This window comes from Nothobranchius furzeri, chromosome 15 (genome assembly GCF_043380555.1).
Source record: "Nothobranchius furzeri strain GRZ-AD chromosome 15, NfurGRZ-RIMD1, whole genome shotgun sequence".
Classification (NCBI taxonomy): Eukaryota; Metazoa; Chordata; class Actinopteri; order Cyprinodontiformes; family Nothobranchiidae; genus Nothobranchius; species Nothobranchius furzeri.
The window spans coordinates 62,239,369-62,257,439 of record NC_091755.1 but is presented as its reverse complement, the minus strand read 5'-3'; the positions used below and the strand labels follow the sequence as shown (position 1 = coordinate 62,257,439).

The window sequence follows — 18,071 nt, the reverse complement described above, 5'->3', positions numbered from 1 at the left end:
ACTCTATGATAAACACTGCCCATTGAAGCAATATATTACTGAAAATAAAATTAAAATAAAAAAGCCCTGGATAACATATTGCATAGTAAAGGCTTGTAAGAAGAAAAATCATCTTTACAGAATATATTTAAAACAAAGAACTAAAAGTGCTGAAGAAAGATAAAAGATATATAAAATAAATTAATAAATATAATACACGTGAATAAATAAATTATTAGAACAACACCAGAATAACACACGAGGAATGTGGAAAATATTAAACGGTATAATTAGGAATGGAAAAAAGTTAATGCACTCCCGAGCTATTTCATCAAAGAAGATCATGAAATAACTGATATCAAGGAAATTGCTAATGCTTTCAATCGTTATTTTGTTGAGGTTGGACCATTATTAGCTGGTGCTATTAAAGCACCTATAAGTAAAAATGAGAAAAAAAATTACAGAGTCCATATCTAATTGTAACCCCAGTTCGCTATTTTTAAGGGGTGTAGAAGACATTGAATTAATAAATATTGTCAATAAATTTGAAAACAAAAGTTCAACTGATTGCTGTAATTTAGATATGAGGTTAGTAAAGGAAATTATCAATCACATTGTCACACCCCTTACATATATCTGCAATCTGTCATTCTGTTCCGGGGTTTTTTCCAAGTAAAATGAAAACAGCAAAAGTAATTCCTATTTATAAAAATGGAAGTAAACACTTATTCATAAATTATAGACCTATTTCGCTTCTCTCACAATTTTCTAAAATTTTAGAAAAATTGTTTGTCACTAGACTTGATGATTTTGTAAAAAAAAATTCTACTTGTTGAATGAACAACAGTTTGGTTTCCGATCAGACAGATCCACTCTGATGGCAGTAATGGCCTTAATTGTAGAACAACTGCAGTGGAAGAAAATAAATATACCTTGGGTGTCTTCATTGACCTAAGTAAGGCCTTTGACATTATAGATCATACACTTCTTCTTCAAAAGCTACAAAGATATGGAATTCGTGGCACAGCTTATGCTTGGGTGGCAAGCTACCTTAGTTAAAGAGACCAGTATGTGCATAACAATAATGTTGATTCAAGAAAGGAGTTCATTACTCATGGAGTCCCACAAGGGTCTATTTTGGGACCAAAATTATTCATAATGTATATAATGATGTGTGTACGTTTCTAGATAAAGTAAATTGTTTGTTGTATGCAGATGACACCAGCCTTTATTGTTCTGGGGACGACCTAAACAAACTTGTTGATTTAGTTGAAAAAGAACTGGCAGTGTTAAAAGGATGGTTTGACAGGAATAAACTTTCTATGAATGTGACCAAAACAAAGTACATTATATTTGGAAACAGGAAAATTAATAATGCAATTATTATAAAAATAAATGGTATTGCAATTGAACGAGTACACACATATACATTTTTAGGAATTACTATAGATGGAAAACTGAGTTGGAAGCCTCATATAGATGATATAAAGATAAAAATTTTAAAAAATATAGGACTTATGAGTAGAATGAGATTTGTTTTAGATATTAAATCCCTTCAGATACTCTATATCTCATTTATTTTACCATATCTGAGCTATGGTGTTGAAATATGGGGAAATAATTACAGAGCAAATATTTATCTTATATATTTACTTCAAAAACGTAGTTTGAATAATTTCCCATGCTTACTATTATGCACCAACAAACACTATCTTTATCCATTTAAAAATTCTAAAATTTTACGATATTATTGACCTGCATACACTGGCTGTAGTACATCAGGCATATCAGGCTCATCTTCCACCCTATCTCCAAAGGATGTTTGAACAAAAGGAAGATGGAAAAATAAATACAAATACAATACAATACATGTGCCCGCACCCACCTACGCATGCACGCATGCACAAAACTAAAAACTCATAGAAGAAGAAAGGTTAGCAAAGAGTTCAGTAGATTCTCTGAATCAGGTTGAGGAATTTTTGAGTTTGAACTGAAGTATTTTCTTGTGAGTCTTGCCTTTTCTGTAAAAATAATCTTAACTGTATCTATTTTTTTATTTAAAATCATATAATACATTTAGTGTTTTCTTTCATTCGAATCACTCGGACTTTAAATAAGTTATAAAGGAAAGACTTGTAGAACCTTTGAGAACTCATAACTTTGCTATTTAAAATATAATGAGGAACTTTCTAATCATCAGCAATAGAAGAATAAGCTTTTTGTTGGAATTGACAGTGTCATCATTTTTAGAGATGTAGCAGCCTCAATTGAATTGTAAAGATAATGAATATTAGTAGTTTTTTGCTTCCTTTCTGTAGGTCCGAATATTCCCTTACCTGATTGGTCGGGAGTCAGCCTTTGCAGAAAATCTCAAATGGATGGCGTGTGCTAACAAAGGTGAGACTTAATATTAAGTTATTTTTTATTCTCTAAATCAGCTTTTGCATTTGAACAAAAGTTGCTGCATGGTGCTCTAAGCCAAATACAAATCAACATTATGGATCTCCAGTTTTATTTGGCACATTGTGTCTTAACAGTTTGTCGACGCTCATTAGAATTAGCATTTGAACATGGCAGGTGGCAGCTGGTTCCAGTTGCTCAAAGACGACATGTCACATTACTCCAGATTCCTCCAGACCTAAAGTCTGGTCAAGCAAATATATTACTCTGAGGGTGCGTTGTGTACGGTCACAGTGGTGTTGCTGCGTAGATCACTTTCGCTCTGGTTCTATATTTAGTCAGCGGATGGGTGACAGATACGGTCTGGTTTCATTTCCTCAGGCGGCAGCAGATAAGCCACGGGTCACACAAAGGCTGTGTGTATGTGTGTGTGTGTGTGTGTGATTTTCTCAGTGGCGTCTACAATGAAGACCAAGGCATCAAAAGTGTCGATGGAGGTGAAATCAGAGAGCTGCTCTACTCAGTCGGAGGGTGTTTGTTAGGGATGAGCCGGATATTCGTTTCAGACGAGTATCCGGTACGGATCAAGCATTTTTGATGAATACGAGCATGAAACGAGTAAAACGAGTCAATATCTGTAATCGTGCTGAGGGAAAATCCTCATTGGGTAACTGACTGTCTTCACGCTCTGTGATTGGCCAGTCACATAGAGCGCCCGCCCCTCCCTACACACAAAACTCTCTACCCGGCCGGGAGCGCAGTCCGGCCGGCTCATCCACGCATACGCGCACACACACACACACACACACACACAGAGTAACGGATCTCGCTGTGATTGCTTCACTGTTTCTCACGTTTCTTCAGTTTTCCCTAGGTTTTCTTCAGCTCGCCTCTTTTTCGGTTGAATATTTAAAGTTACTTTTTTCGTAACCGACATGGTGCATTTGACAAGACAGAGCTGACGTGCTGTTGTCACTACCTCCGCTCCGGTCGGGTTTTTTATTTTTTTGAACTCTCTCTCTCTCTCTCTCTCTCTCTCTCTCTCTCTCTCTCTCTCTCTCTCTCTCTCTCTCTCTCTCTCTCTCTCTCTCTCTCTCTCTCTCTCTCTCTCTCTCTCTCTCTCTCTCTCTCTCTCTCTCTCTCTCTCTCTCTCTCTCTCTCACACACACACACACACACACACACACACACACACACACACACACATTAATCAACATTGTTTTGTTTAACTTTGTGTGGGAAAATGCCAAGAACGTTAAGAAAAACATCAGTTTAATCAAACTAAAATAAAAATATATATATAAAGTTGTCTGGTTCTAGCATTTCATATTTCCCAGTTCTTACTGCATGAGTTCAGATGTATTAATCCATGCACTCAAATATTAATGTTCTGATTTTATTGAAAAACTTGTTCTGTAATAGTTCCTTTACTATTGTGATCAAAAATATTTAATCTCAATTCTGAGGCTGCTCTGTAAATAGTTTTCAAATAAACAATAACACATAGCAACATCTGATCAATCCATATCAATTTCAGATAATACATTGATGTAAACCACGCCCACTTCCGGCTAAACCTTGCCCACTTCCGGGTTATGCCACGCCCATTCCGAGTACAGATACAGATAATTTAGTTGGTTGAACAGATACAGATACAGATAGTGGTGTACTCGCTCATCCCTAGTGTTTGTAGTCATAAGGGGACCGATGGATTAGAATGTGTTAAGTGAAACATAGCTTAGTTACTAGCCTACAAAGTGACATATTTGTTCTACGTTTCACTATTGAAAAGTATAAAAATGCTACATAAATGTAGCATTATTGTGCTTGCAAGTCATTGTGTATGACTGATCATAAAAATACTAATTGTTTTTTGTTTTCTACACTTTAAAGTTCAGTAAGAGGGTGAAACTGTTTTTTTTTTGTCACTGGTCTGAGGTCAAGTTGACATTTTGACTTCAATCCAAACAGCAGAAGATCTAAAGACGTGTAGTTTCTCACCTGCGCCACTAATAGAGAAATGAAAAATCACAAATTTGACTACTTTTCTCCAAAATGAAATCCTAATATCACAGAATGCATGATCATTTTTGCAGATGTCACAAAAACTGCAGTGTGAATAGTAGTCAGTGGGACGTTTTTGTCCTCGATAGTCCTAAGAGTATGGTAACATTTAAATCTGCTGTTACACAAAAAATATTGATGTAAAAATTTAAACTTTTTAAATATGACCAAGACTGATTTGTAATAAATGCCCAAGGCAGAAAAATGTTTTTATTTAGAAAATAAATAAATTACTGCCATGACATTGAGTAATCAAACTGGCATTTGAAGGGTTAAAATCCTCAAAACGATTAAAGTTGTTATAGATTTGAGCGGTTCTGAATTTAACAGATCTATGAAAAGAAAAACGCAAAAAAGTATGAACTTATACATTGTTATAGCCACTTTTACGAGCGGACACTTTTGTCCTCTAAGGTCACAAGAGTATAGTAAATGAAAGTGATGCCTGAGGATTAAGAGAATTAGTTGGCAGGACTGGGATCACACAACTGTTCTTTTTCTGTTTTTGGGTGGGTTAGAAGCAGACACATTTGGGAATGCTCTTAAAATCTCAAGTTGGAAGCCAAAAGTCTTATAGACAAGACATAATGGCTTCAGTTTAACTTTTAACCTCCTCTGTAGTTCTTTGCTCATATTTTTTACACATTTTCTTCCATTTATCAATTGCAGTCATGTTATAGTGGGTGTCTTGTTGGTAATTTATATTTATTTGTGTCACACGCATGCCGGTGAGTGAAGCGGAGGCAGGATCCACAAGCGGGAGCAAAGGAAGGCAGGCAGACAAGCAGGAACGGTTTAACAAAAGGGTTTTAATAACAGAACACGCAGGACAATGAAACAATGAACCAACCTGAGACACAGGACTGAAGGGGTTTAAATACATGAGGGCTGGAAGCTTGGGTGATTGGAAAACGAGAGGCAGGTGGGAGCAATTAACAGAGACACATGACTAAACAAAACGGGGAGACAAGACAGGGTGTGACAGTACCCCCCCACCCCCCCAAAGGGCGGATCCCAGATGCCCACAGGAACACAGAGCAGGGCGGGAGGAGGGGGACCAGGAAGGAGGGCCAAGTAGGGCTGCAACTAACGATTATTTTCATAATCGATTAATCTGTCGATTGTTTTTTCGATTAATCGATTAATCGGTTTGTTATTGTTTAGCTATTTAACCTATACAAGTGATGAATACATTTCAGTTAAGAAAAACATAAGAGAATTGTGCAGTTGACTGCAATCTATTTTATTGCACATGAACACAGTCAGCGGTGTAAAATGAGCTAAACAGTGCAAAATATCAGTCCAGAATAATTTTTTGGCATCAAAATATAAGAGGCAAATTCCATAAAAAATAATGTAGAATCTAGAATAGAGTTTGTAAGTGGTATGCATTGCTGGGGGGTGAGTGTCTTGTTCCCCATGTAGTTGTTCATCGTTGCTCGTTTTTTTCTGCATAAGAAACACAAATAGACTGAAATAAGTACACATATAAAATAAAGGAGCACACACACTACAACACTAAATCAATATTACATTATTTGAATTAATTAACAATATACAGTGATCATTTATTTTGATAAAAATGCTTTGTGAGGCGTTTTACAGCGTTAGACAGTAAAACAGCCTTTTAATAGTAAAAAAAAGGACTTTCTGAATTTCTCCTGTATTTAAAAATTGAAAGTGTACAACTATGCCACGTTATATTCACCTGGACACAGCTCGTCTGTATATTTTTCTCCGCTGAGTTGTCCTTTTTTGAATGAGGAACATGGGTTTGTGCCGTTTTTCTCTTAACGAGAACATTCTTATAAACAGACGTGCTAAATTTGGCAAGTGCATGATACACAACACGGAGGAGATTCACGATTGCATCTAGTCAATCAGAAGTAGAACACCGTAGACTGACGCGGCAAAAAAAACCTGTTTAACATTCACTATAACGAACTCAGCTCCCAAATTTGATCTGTGTTAGCTTGTTTATTTTCTGTTACTTACCGGATTCACCGGACTTTCCTCTGCTGCATCAGCTCCCACATGTTTTCGTCTCAAATGTTCACTTAGGGACGTCGTGCTTCCGTCTTGCCATGGTTTTTGCATATTTTGCAGGTCACCCGTCTTTTAAAAGCATCTAGAGTGAAATGCTCCAGTACTCGTGAGGTTTTTGTCCAGGGTTTATCTTGTTTTGTCGCTTCTATTTTTCTTCCGTATTTCTTCTTGATCCGCCATCTCTCACAGCAAGATGAGCGTCAGTAACGTGATACGTCATGAAAACCGAGGGCACTTATTGGCTCATTTCTTCTTCTACGGCTCCACTGGTAGATCAGTGGCTCATTACTGCCACCCACTGGCGGCAAATTTAACAGATTGTAACCGATGTCAGATTGTGGTAAAAAATAGAGTTTATGCGGTAAAATATGATTATTAAACAACTAATCGATGACTAAAAAAGTTGTTAACTATTTTAATAATCGATTATAATCGATTAAATCGATTAGTTGTTTCAGCTCTAGGGCCAAGAGGATCTGAGGGACCGGTGGAGAGGAGGCAGGAACCAGTAAAGTCCGGGGACCTTCGTCTGGGGCACAGGAGGAGATGACAACGAGCTCTTGGGGGCCTGCGACTGGGGCAGAGGAGGAGATGACGACGAGCTCTTGGGGGCCTGCATCTGGGGCAGAGGAGGAGACCTCTGGACTGGAGGTGGTGGCGTCGACCTCTGGGCTGGAGGCGTTGTCGTCGGACTCTGGGCTGGAGATGTCGTCGTCGGACTCTGGGCTGGAGATGTCGTCGTCGGCCTCTGGGCTGGAGGCAGCGTTGTCGGCCTCTGGGCTGGAGGCGTCGTCGTCGACCAATGGGCTGGAGGCGTCGTCGTCGACCAATGGACTGGAGACGGCGTCGACCACTGGACTGGAGATGGCGTTGACCACTGGACTGGAGACAGCGCCGACCACTGGACTGGAGACAGCGGAGACGTTGGATTGGAGGGGACGTCGACCTCTGGACACGAGGGAGCGTCGACCTCTGGACACGAGGGAGTGTCGACCTCTGGACACGAGGGAGCGTCGACCTCTGGACACGAGGGAACGTCGACCTTTGAACACGAGGGAATGTCGACCTCTGGACACGAGGGAATGTCGACCTCTGGACACGAGGAAACGTCGACCTCTGGACATGAGGGAACGTCGACCTCTGGACACGAAGGAGCGTCAACCTCTGGACACTAAGGAGCATCAACCTCTGGACACGAGGGAGCGTCGACCTCTGGACACGAAGGAGCGTCGAATGCTGGACACGAAGGAGCGTCGACCGCTGGACACGAAGGAGCGTCAACCTCTGGACTGGAGAGAGTGTCGACCTCTGGGCTGGAGAGAGCATTGACCTCAGGACTGGAAAGGGCGTCAACCTCCATCGACTTCTGGTCCGGAGGAGTCAACTTCTGGTCCACGGGCGTCGATTTCTGGTCCGTCGACTTCTGGACCGTCGACTTCTGGACCATCGACTTCTGGTCCGGGGGCATCGACTTCTGGTCCGAGGGCGTTGACTTCTGGTCCGGGAGCGTCAGCTTCTGGACCGTCGGCTTCTGGACCGTCGACTTCTGGTCCGGGGGCGTCGGCTTCTGGACCGTCGGCTTCTGGACCGTCAGCTTCTGGGCCGTCGACTTCTGGACCGTTGACTTCTGGTCCGGGGGCGTTGACTTCTTGTCCGGGGCGTCGACTTCTGGTCTGGGGCGTCGGCTTCTGGACCATCGGCTTCTGGGCCGCCGGCTTCTGGACCGCCGTCTTCTGGAGTGGAGGAGGAGTTGCTACAGACGGGACCGCTTGGACAGGCTGGACCGGATGTGGTGCGACCTCTGGGACCACCGCTGGAACTGGATGCGTTACTACCTCCTGGACCACCGCTGGAACAGGAGCTGACTGAACTGGTGGTGCCGGAAACTGGGAGAGCAGGGAGGATAGATTGTCTAGCTGGAGCTCCTGGAGACTGAGGCTCTGATGGAGTTGGGCCAGCTCAGCTCGGAGACCGGCAAGCTCTACTAGGTGGACTGCGGGCTCGATCCTTTGGCCAAGAGATGAGGGAGCTGCAGACTGGCCCAGAACCTTCTCCTGGTAATTCGGGGAGGACAGGGTGTCCAGCTGGAACTCCTGGAGGCTGACGAGCTGACGGATCCGGCCAAGCTCCGTCTGGAGGCCGGCCAGCTCTGTCAGCTGGGCTGTAGGCAAGGTCCCTCCGCCAGCAGATGACAGAGGCACTGATTGGACCGGAGACGGGACTGCTGGTCTGACTGGGGGCGGGTCCAAGCTGGCGCGCCGAGCCGGAGCTGCAGCAAGCTCGTGGCTCCGTCTTGGGACCAGGGGTAACGGTGGAGCCCGGCATCCTTCCCAACGCCCTGGGCCAGCTCCGAGGGAGCACACAGCCAGTCTGGTGCCCACGTAGCAGGAGCGGTCTAGCTGCGTCTCCTGGTCCAACCCCACATCTAGCTCGGGGAGGGCGGAGGGGATCGTCGCAGCCGGGGTTCGGCGATGGTGTCTGCGGCGAGACGAGGCCAGAGGAGGAAAAGCCGGCCAGTGATCTGCGGTTACAAACTGGAGCAAACACTGCCAAGGCAGAACCTCCCCGCTGGATCTTTTACAGGGTTGGTTCATTCTGACACAGTGAGTGAAGCGGAGGCAGGATCCACATGCGGGAGCAAAGGCAGGCAGGCAGACAAGCAGGAACGGTTTAAAAAAAGGGTTTTAATAACAGAACACGCAGGACAATGAAACAATGAACCAACCTGAGACACAGGACTGAAGGGGTTTAAATACATGAGGGCTGGGAGCTTGGGTGATTGTAAAACGAGAGGCAGGTGGGAGCAATTAACAGAGACACATGACTAAACAGAACGGGGAGACAAGACAGGGTGTGACAATTTGTGACCCAGACCACTCTTATTGTCCCACATACAAATGATCTTTACTGTATGTGCAACAGGTGTACCATGTCAGCGACAGTGGAGCATATTCATGTTTCTTTAGCTAGCTCTAAGTGGCGTCAGCCTGAAGTAAAGCTATACATGTTTATTGTTTTTTAATCCAATGTCTAATGTTTCTGATTGTGAACAGAAAAATTCCCTTCCAGACCAAATTTAGGGTAAGGCATTTTTGTGTTGGTATTAAATTAATCAAAGAGTTAGGGTTTAAAAAGGTTCAAAAGCTTATTTTTGATAGATTTGGCATTAGGTGATGATTGTCAGGGATTATTTACTCTGAAACCCAGCATCACCCATAGATCTTTTCAACCTCTGCAGACTATGGATCCTTTCTCGCTGTAAAGGTTTTGCCAGGAACATCCATCCATCCATTGTCTGAACCCGTTTTGTCCACGTAGGGACCCTGGACAGAGCCAGTCCATCACAGGGCAACACAGAGACACACAGGACAAACAATCACACACACACACACACACACACACACACGGACTCATTTTGAAGGGAGACGAGGCAGAGTACAGAGAGGAAGTCCTGAAGTTGGCAGCATGGTGTTCAGAAAACAACCTGTCCCTGAACACCAAGAAAACCAAAGTGCTCATTGTCGACTTCAGGAGACACAGCACCGACTTGGCCCCCCTCTACATCAACGGGGAGTGTGTGGAGAGGGTCCACACCTTCCGGTTCCTTGGTGTCCTCATCTCTGCTGACATCTCCTGGGCGGAAAACATCTCAGCGGTCATCAAGAAGGCCCAACAGCGGCTAAGTACAAACTGAACTCCGACCTGCTGCTGACCTTCTACCGCTCGTCTATTGAGAGCCTGCTAACCTACTGCATCACGGTATGGTACGGCAGCTGCACCAAGGCGGATAGAGTGAGGCTTCAGAGTGTGGTAAAGACAGCACAGAAGATCATCGGCTGCCCTCTCCCCTCCATGATGGACATTTATTCCTCCCGCTGCCTCAGTAGGGCAGCAAACATCATCAAGGACAGCTCCCACCCTGGCTTCAACATGTTCAGACTGCTTCCCTCAGGGAAGCTGTTAGGTATTTTATATGCGCCATGGTCCTTTACCTGAAATAACACACCTTACACAAAGAGAAACAGAGAGAGAGAGAAGGCCCAAACCCCCTCCGGAGCTTTCCATCGTCTCTCTTCCATATTACCTCCTCTATTACCTTAAAGAAAGTCAAAGCACATATAGATAATTTGGTAAATTGTAACAAACCTTAAAATACGTTACAAAGCTTCCTTTTGCAACGGGTGAGGGAAAGGCACAGAGACACACTGGAGTCAGAAGCCATTTTTCCTCTCACAAAGAGCCGAAGCTTGTGAAGAGCTTTTATTTGAACATACACACCCACAAATAGCGTGAAACCCCTGTCTGACCAGTTTGCTTCAACTAATGGAAAAACACCTCGAGCCGAAAGGAGTTTTCTGAAAACACCCAAATGTAAAAACAAGTAACTAGGTCAGGATTTTTCCTAACACATTTAAGCAGCAAGGGTGAGTGAACTCTGCTTGATAAGTAGGTCAGGGTTTTTCCTAACAAATCCCTGTTTAAGGGTGAGGTAACTCTTCACATAGACAAAGGAAAAGATTTCACAACAAAGATGAACAATTAAAAAATACCTATCAATCCCTCCTGATGTTCATTTTTGTTGTTATAACAAATCAGAATAAGATGTCACTAACCCAATAATCAATAAGCACGAATTATGAATCAATGCGAGGATTTTAGCTTAACAATAACCCAGACAAAAAAATCTACTATATCCTGTGTGCCTAGCTTTATTAAGATAACTTACATCAGTCATCATCAGTTTGTTTACCATATTCTTCCTAAAACTAAGCAAATTATGATTATGATAACCATAACAGGTGCAAGAAACTTTAACACGAGTTAATACCAGTTATCAGATACCAGCCAACTCAGTCGATTCGTTGGATTTCAGGAAGTTGCTAGAGGGGGAAAGTTTATGTTAATGGTAATGTACGCAGCTCTAACTGTGGCAGAGCTGAGGTCAAAGGCCTTGTCCGTGGACTGGAAACTGTAGTTTGAGCTCAACAATGTCTTTCATAGAATGGTGTTGCCCTTTCATCGAGATGAAACAGAAGGGTCATCTCAGACCCAGACTCTCTTTTTTTTCAGCTCAAATGTCCTCGAGCCTGTCAAAGCAAAAGATGTGTGCGTCAACAACTTTGATGATGTTACAGCAATAGCCATGAAACCAGACGGGAGACTTGGGGTACTGGATCTTGACATCGTTGGAGGCTGGTCACAGCGTCGTGTGAACGGACCCAGGAGGGGTCTCAAACACCAGGTGTTGTTTCCGTTGTTCCTCCCAACTGCTGCTATTTCCTCTCATTCCATCAGATGCTGAGGGGCGGTTTTAGGGCAAAGGGCGATCCCCAACCATCAGCAGCGACACGGTGGATGGGCCCTGCAAGCTTAAGGCAGATCGTTTACTTATCTGCCGTCCTCGGCGAGCCCACATGCATTCCATCCGATGATGGTCAGTCGTAGTGGCCCTCTCAGCAGTATGCAGCAGTGGGAGGGATGAGATGAGTGACCTTGACGCCTCATTTTGGTAGTATCACGTGCAACAGGACCCCAAACTCCTTGGTTCCATGGCCTGCGGTGAGAACGCGCAAAAGGGTCACTGTGGCTTTTTGACATCTTCAGCAACAACCATTCAGTATATAGTCCAGTTTGGATTCCAAATGGGGCCAAAATTCACCTGAAATTTACCATCATAGTCCACTCGGTATCATCCCTAAGCTGGAATCAACTCATATAATTATCAGCAAACTATACCAAAGTACATTCATCAATTCATCATCCATGTTGTATTAACCTACCCTACACCAGTAGTTTACATAACCCAACAACTGGTTGATAAGACTCATTTAACAAGAAGTTTTTAGGTTTATAATAAAAAAAACAAACACCTTTCTGTAAAAACAGCAAGTCAAATTATTATGGCCAGATATCTCAAGTTGGCAAAGAGTCTGCTCATGACAAGAATCCAAGAAACAAAAACAAAATCTCAAATCAGGATATGCTTAATCGTTTACGGATCAGGCAACTTAAAGTCAAAACAAATCATTTAAACAAAATACATCAATCCAGGAGTTAGAAAACCAAAACTGAATAAACTTCACAGTAACTAATCAGAACACAAAATCATTAGAAAAGAAAAGCCTGTTTCAACAATAGAAAAGAACAGAGCTTTAACAATTAACCCTAAGAAATCTATGTATAACAGGCTGAAACCACTGCGTTTGCTTCGAACCAAGCCCAAAATAACAAACAATAAACCTAATTATTCAAAACCTTATTCAAAACAAGCAAAAGGGTAAATGGCAGTTCACCCTTACTATAGCAGTATTAAAACACAATTTACACTAAGTAAAACGTCCTTAATTAGAAGTTAGTTAAGGACATTAACGGTTAAATATAAAATCAAAACAACAAGAAAATCATTAAATCACTAAAACCTTACGACCAAAATAACAAACATTCAGGGTGTGAAGACTGGGTCAGAGCATTTCTGTCTCTTTTGTCCTCTACTGATCAAGATCTGAGACAAGTCTTTGTTGGCTCAGAGCCAGAAAACACTTATGTGATTGACCGTTCAGCATGAGCAGCTCAACCAGTTTTGAGCTGGACTGACTTCTCTCAGCAGCAGCAGACTTTTATAACAAAAGAAAAACAAATCGAAATGAAGATTTAACAGAATATCAGGGAACCAGAGAGATTCAAACGATGACAACCATTATTTTGGAATGCCCAATATGTAGTTTTGTATGCAAATAGGCACTACAGCCTTATATATATATATATATATATATATATATATATATATATATATATATATATATATATATATATATATATATATATATATATATGTACCCGGGTTTAAGGTTGTCACCCCCTGAAATCTGGATATGTAGGTTTGGAAAATTCGCACTCCCAGCAAGTAAAAAGTAAAGATAAACCCAATATACAATTAACTGCAAATAAAAGAGCATATGATGGAGTCAGAGTACTTTAAACCAAGCTTTTCATCCATAATCATAATATAGAACCCTTAGACACAAAACAATATGTCTCATGCACTGCATTGTGCAGAATTCTATCACCAAAGAAAATAACCCAATAAAATAAAATAGGATATGGTGAGAAAACATCAGCCTATTTTGGAGATTGGGCCCCAACCCAAAGAATATATCTCAGATGGTCCTACTGGAGAATTTTACCAATATGTCTCATAAAAGTAGCTCACTTCTCCAAAGAAAATGACAAATGTTACAATTGCACCATATTTACTTAGTCTAACCAATGAAACAAAACAGGTTGCTGAGCTAAGGTTTGCATTCCATGAAGGAACAGCCTTACCAAGTGAAAACAAAGACCATCCCAAGTCAAAACCACATTCTTAAATTAAATCCAGTAGCAGAAGGCATCTGTGGACATAGATCAGGCCTCACAGCTAATCTGCCTCCACAGGAACTCGAATCTGGTACAACCAGATCTGTGTTAGAATTTGTACAAAGGAAAAGAGTTTATCACTTTAAAATGGCAATAAGGCACCTTCTTTACAGTTATACAACATACCAAGCAGAAACTATTCATGAGGCTTTGTACCACATTAATACCAAATCATACTTTACAATAAAGGCACCTTCTAATTCTGTAACTCATTCATCACAAAAGAGAAATGTACAAAGGAGCATTAGGGGAACTATTTAGATCTAAAACCTACGTGACCTATTAGTGTCAACCACAAACCCTGGAAAATCTAGTTTCTAACAGGAAAATAATAAATTGCAGGGATCTGGTTTCAGTTAACCCTCTTCCTCATCGTCAACACCACAAAGTCAATTTACAGTTTTTTTGATTGCTAAAACTCAAAAATCAAAAATGAGGCACGAATTTCACAACCTCTACTTCAATTCCCAATCGCCTGACTCCATTTATCACTACTTAAGATTGCCTTATCATATTAGCTCTCTGATTGTCCTCCTTTACACTCTGTTGTCAATTTCACATCACCATGCTGTCAAAACACAGCACACAATTTTCACGTTTACACACACTTGTCAAACAAACTCTCAAAGCTTCAATCAACAACACACAAATATTCAAATCTCTAAACTTTCATGTCTGGTGAGCAATTTGCAATCAGGGACTGCAGCATAAAAGTAAGTTTCCACAAGGCTACCCAGGTGTATGAGTGGTTTCAGGACCACCCACGGTTTTCCATTTTATACCTTCCACCTTATTCCCCCTTCCTCAATCCCACTGAGGAGTTTTTCTCAGCCTGGAGGTGGAAGGTGTACGAAAGGAATCCACAGAGCCAGGTCCCACTGCTTCAAGCCATGGAGGAGGCTTGTAGAGATGTGGCCTTTGAGGCCTGTCAGGGCTTCATGAGGCATTCGAGGTGGTACTTCCACCGCTGTTTGGACCAGGAGGACATCGCCTGTGATGTTGATGAGGCCCTCTGGCCAGACAGAGACCGGAGGCATGATGCCCCATGATTATGCTTGAATGGGAGAGGGGGTGGAGGTGGTTACTGTAACTGTAAAAATAAAATGTTTTGTCTCAAAATTTGTGGGGTGGGGTGGCCGGGGGTGGGGTGGGGTGGGGTGGGGGGTGTGGAGTGAGGAGGGGTAACTGTAAAAATAAAATGTTTTGTCTCAAAATTTGTGGGGTGGGGTGGCTGGGGGTGAGGGGGGTGGGGTGGAGGTGGGCGGTGGGGGGTGAGGAGGGGTACCTGTAAAAATAAAATGTTTTGTCTCAAATTCTGTGGGGTGGGGGTGGCCGGGGTGGGGTTGGGGGGTGGGGGGGGGTGGGGGGAACTGTAAAAATAAAATGTTTTGTCTCAAAATTTGTGTGATGTCTAATGTTTGTCTCAGAGAAAAGTGAGCACTGTCATACATTCAGTGTGTAATTCATTGTGTTCCATTTAGACAATGTGTTTTCAGTTTTGCTCTTCAGTGTTCTTTCCATGCTTGGTAGTGTTCACCCAAAGGCTACTTGTGTTTAAGCAATGAATGGTATGTGTGTGTCATGTGAAAATGTGGCTGTGTTTACCAAATGAAAACATGTGTTCCATTTTGGGAACATGTTACGATATGTGATGGCAGGGTTTTGTTGCAAAGGGAAGCCACGGTTTAGCAATTTGTGTGTTATGTTTGGGGTTTTGTGTGTGCAGTTTTGAAAGAAACGTACAGTTTTGAAAAACGTGTTTTAGCAATCGAAAAAAACTGTAACAGCAGTCACACACTCATGGAGATAAAAGCAATCATTTAGCCACACGAACAGCTCTCATGTCATCTTTTATGGGGATAATAGAGATTTTTAACACTGACATGAGGTCTCTGCCTAGAAGATTTAACAGGCAGTCTGATGATTGACAGGCTCACGGCTAGGTCGGCTCTGTGTTTGGAAACCCCTGCCTCTTTTGGGGACCCTTATTGGGGTCTCTGTTATCTGGGCCATCTGACTGGGAAGGACAGTCACATGACATGTGACCTTGACCTCCTCAAGTCCAACAAACGAGTGGCTGTAAGTGGTCTAGTGAGGACCACTGTCTCTGATTGCTGTTACGACCACCCCTCTGGGGATTAAACTTCCCTCTGTAGCTACCCTGCTGGTGATAAACAGCTTCCTCCTCAGATTCATCTCTTTTCCACACACACACTTACACACACACACATACGAACACACCCACTCAGAACTGCATCCGAACCTCCACACACACAACATTCCTTGAAGTCCTGAGGCACGCATACCTAGACGACCTGCAGGCTTTCACACACAGAAACACAATGAGTCGGCAGGCAGCACAGAACGACAAGGGGTGAATTTTAGAACGGTTTGGGTTCCTTTAGCCAATTATAACGATGATTAACTCGGGTACCTGTCTGCACCATGAAATTTTTATTTAACATCCCAGCGACAGTGTGATTTTTAGCAACTATCCTCTCCACTCGACACCAGCACATGGACTCTGTACTGCGTGTATATGTTGCCGCTTTCTTTAGCGCAACGCTGGTTCATTAATGGTTTTAGGTGCCACTACACATTCACCTGTATTTACCACCCACAGCATTGTGGGCTGCCTGTGCGCGCAGACACAGACGAATTACAACCTCCTTCTTTCAAGGCCAGGTCTACAGCCACGGTTCACGTTTCAGTGCTACCTCTATGGTTCACATGTGCAACCCCCTAGCTGGACATGAAAACGTCTTTTCGTGCGTGAATGCCTAGTCACCACAATCAGCTTAAAAACACACTGCCAACCAGTTATTTAGTAAAAGGGTGCAATTTAATTTAGATACTCACTTGGCATTCTTCGTCCCGGTAGAGCGAGAGCCGTAGGTGGAAGCTCGCCCGCGGAGCAGCCGGCCGGAGGGCAATTCAGCTGGCCGGACTTTAATGAGGAAGTGGCCATGCGGCTCCCCGAAGGCGATCCCCCACCGGAAGGCATCTGCTATCCTGGCTTTCGGCACCAATTAACTGTTAGGTATTTTATATGCGCCATGGTCCTTTACCTGAAATAACACACCTTACACAAAGAGAAACAGAGGAGAGGGAGAAGGCCCAAACCCCCTCCGGAGCTTTCCATCGTCTCTCTCCCATATTACCTCCTCTATTACCTTAAAGAAAGTCAAAGCACATATAGATAATTTGGTAAATTGTAACAAACCTTAAAATATGTTACAAAGCTTCCTTTGCAACGGGTGAGGGAAAGGCACAGAGACACACTGGAGTCAGAAGCCATTTTTCCTCTCACAAAGAGCCGAAGCTTGTGAAGAGCTTTTATTTGAACATACACACCCACAAATAGTGTGAAACCCCTGTCTGACCAGTTTGCTTCAACTAATGGAAAAACACCTCGAGTCGAAAGGAGTTTTCTGAAAACACCCAAACGTAAAAACAAGTAACTAGGTCAGGGTTTTTCCTAACACATTTAAGCAGCAAGGGTGAGTGAACTCTGCTTGATAAGTAGGTCAGGGTTTTTCCTAACAAATCCCTGTTTAAGGGTGAGGTAACTCTTCACATAGACAAAGGAAAAGATTTCACAACAAAGATGAACAATTACAAAATACCTATCAAAAGCACTACAGGTGCATTAATGCAAAAACCCACAGACTCAAAAACAGTTTCTTCCCCAAAGCAATAACCACCCTGAACTCACACATGCACCGATAACACAGCCCCCCACTTCCCACTTCCTCCATTGACCACCACTATCTATTGATACCATGGGGCATCATGCCTCCAGTCTCTGTCTGGCCAGAGGGCCTCATCAACATGACAGACGATGTCCTCCTGGTCCAAACAGCACTGGAAATACTGCCTCGAGTGCCTCATGAAGCCCTGACAGGCCTCAAAGGCCACATCTCTACAAGCCTCCTCCATGGCTTGAAGCAGTGGATTCCTTTCATACACCTTCCACCTCCAGGCTGAGAAAAACTCCTCAGTGGGATTGAGAAAGGGGGAATAAGGTGGAAGGTATCAAATGGAAAACCGTGGGTGGTCCTGAAACCACTCATACACCTGGGTAGCCTTGTGGAAACTTACGTTTATGCTGCAGTCCCTGATTGCAAATTGCTCGCCAGACCCGAAAGTTTAGAGATTTGAATATT

At 42.8% G+C, this 18,071-nt stretch overlaps 1 protein-coding gene across 5 annotated transcripts in view; it reads left to right on the top strand.

Moving 5' to 3' along the window:
* cacna2d3a (calcium channel, voltage-dependent, alpha 2/delta subunit 3a) overlaps window positions 1–18,071 on the top strand; it is a 341,398-nt gene that overhangs the window by 246,128 nt on the left and 77,199 nt on the right. For all 5 annotated transcript variants that reach the window (XM_070545074.1, XM_070545072.1, XM_070545073.1 and 2 more), the window contains one exon: window positions 2,298–2,376. In XM_070545074.1, the coding sequence (XP_070401175.1) occupies window positions 2,298–2,376 (79 nt within the window). The remainder of the gene's footprint in view (window positions 1–2,297; window positions 2,377–18,071) is intronic.